General features: G+C 44.0%; 2 protein-coding genes across 2 annotated transcripts in view; one reads left to right on the forward strand and one right to left on the reverse strand.

Annotated features, from left to right (window-relative positions):
* The window catches only part of atp2c1 (ATPase secretory pathway Ca2+ transporting 1), a 29,145-nt gene extending 27,519 nt beyond the window's left edge, over positions 1-1,626 (reverse strand). The window contains exon 1 of the mRNA XM_014029406.1: positions 1,518-1,626. Within this exon, the coding sequence (XP_013884860.1) occupies positions 1,518-1,607 (90 nt within the window). The 5' untranslated portion in view covers positions 1,608-1,626. The remainder of the gene's footprint in view (positions 1-1,517) is intronic.
* A 67-nt stretch (positions 1,627-1,693) lies between these two features.
* pik3r4 (phosphoinositide-3-kinase, regulatory subunit 4) overlaps positions 1,694-2,242 on the forward strand; it is a gene marked incomplete in the record, with an annotated part of 18,136 nt that continues 17,587 nt past the window's right edge. The window contains 1 exon segment of the mRNA XM_014029403.1: positions 1,694-2,126.

The raw sequence follows: 2,242 nt of genomic DNA on the forward strand, positions 1-2,242 counted from the left end.
TGTCACCTGTATTAAATCATCTGTATTAAAACACCTGTTTTAAAACACCTGTTTTAAAACACCTGTATTAAAACACCTGTATTAAAACACCTGTATTAAAACACCTGTATTTAATCACCTGTATTTAATCACCTGTATTTAATCACCTGTATTTAATCACCTGTATTTAATCACCTGTATTAAAACACCTGTATTAAATCACCTGTATTAAAACACCTGTATTAAAACACCTGTATTAAAACACCTGTATTAAATCACCTGTATTAAATCACCTGTATTAAATCACCTGTATTAAAACACCTGTATTAAAACACCTGTATTAAAACACCTGTATTAAAACACCTGTATTAAATCACCTGTATTAAATCATCTGTATTAAATCACCTGTATTATAACACCTGTATTAAAACACCTGTATTAAAACACCTGTATTAAATCACCTGTATTAAATCATCTGTATTAAATCACCCGTATTAAAACACCTGTATTAAATCACCTGTATTAAATCACCTGTATCACACGGTACTATGACACTGAATAAAAATAGATCATGGCTTTGATCTTTATCATTTACTGTTTGTAATTTTCTCCATTAACAGAATTTATTCCCTTCAGGTTCTCCACACCTGTTCCTGCCTGGATTCTGTGGAAACATCAGGTAAAGTTAGGTTTGGACCGGTCCAGGACAGAGAGTTCTGATCCACAGGAAATGACATCATCGACCTGAGCCAGTCTCTGCCTCACACAGGGTTCATCAGAGGTTTGTTAGTTAATGAGTGGTTTGTGTAAAACATCAAACACAGCTGTTGATGGAATTTAAATGATTCAACCACCTGTGGGAAAACACAGAAATACACAAACTTCTTTACGCTTTTATTTAATTATTTACTGTAGAGACTTTGTTAAATAAGTGGTTTTATTTCAGCTTGTGATAATATGTCATGACATAGAAAAGTAAATTTATACAGAACTCCATTCAGGGTATTTTTAAGTCTATGACGTCAGGGTTAGGTTTTATTTTAATAGTCTGTAATTCTGCTGTTATAAACACAAACTACTGCTTACTGTAGAATCCCACAGTGTAACACGATCTGAACAGAAACACCTGGCTCACCTGATGGGGGCGGGGCCTCAGGTAAACTGAGCAGGATGTAACCTGAAACCTGCAGCATCTTCACACACAGACCTTAAATCCTGTTAGCATCGGCTAGCTCGTTAGCCCCATCAACCGAGGGGAACCTCAGCCCGTTTCAACGAGACAAAACAGAACCAAGTGTAAAAACGAACCACGAACAGAACCTTCCCGCCCCGTCAACTACCAGAACCACCCGTCCTACTGCCGGTACCGACCTCTCCCCGGTGATAGCAGCGGGCTAACAGCCGACTCAAGAGCTCAACTCCGGGCAGAAACTAATCAAACACACCGCCGCCACCGTCCGTTTCATCAGAACCGAGCTCGGTTCGGGCCCGTAACCTGTCACCGTCCTTAAAACAAAGTCCAGTTGTATTAAACTTACCAAGAGCTTCCGGTTCTTGAGCATCTTCCGCAGAATCCCACCGAGGAGCTTCCCTCCAGGAGAGAACAGAGTCCACCATGTTAGCTTCATTAGCGAGGGGCGGCGCGGCACTTCCGGGAAACTTCAGAATAAAAGAATCGGCTGCCGGCCGCCGGAAGTATGAGTCGAGTCCAACTTCTGTGACCCGGATGCATAACAACAGCTGAGCCTGCTGGTCCGTTTTTACGTGATTCAGGCTGGTCGTTTTGTACATTTTAACGGTTACCGGTTTATAAACGGAGCGGACCGGAAGAGGAGGAATACTGTATGGATCCTGTGGCTACAAGCCTAAAGTCTGGCGGTGTCAGCAGCCGTTAGCGGAGTCCCGACTGGCGCGAACACTGCGGCGGCTAGCAGTTAGCTGAAGCTAACTACGGCCCCGCGAGCCACAGCAGCCCGGAAAACTGACATCTGCTGCCGGGAAACCTTCATCTGCTGCCGGGAAACCTTCATCCACAGCCGGGAAACCTTCATCCACAGCCGGGAAACCTTCATCTACAGCCGGGAAACCTTCATCTATAGCCCGGGAAACCTTCATCCACAGCCGGGAAACCTTCATCTACAGCCCGGAAACCTTCATCTATAGCCGGGAAACCTTCATCTGCAGCCGGGAAACCTTCATCTGCAGCCGGGAAACCTTCATCTGCAGCCGGGAAACCTTCATCTGCAGCCGGGAAACCTTCATC

This window comes from Austrofundulus limnaeus, unplaced genomic scaffold (genome assembly GCF_001266775.1).
Source record: "Austrofundulus limnaeus strain Quisiro unplaced genomic scaffold, Austrofundulus_limnaeus-1.0 Scaffold898, whole genome shotgun sequence".
NCBI classification, from domain to species: domain Eukaryota; kingdom Metazoa; phylum Chordata; class Actinopteri; order Cyprinodontiformes; family Rivulidae; genus Austrofundulus; species Austrofundulus limnaeus.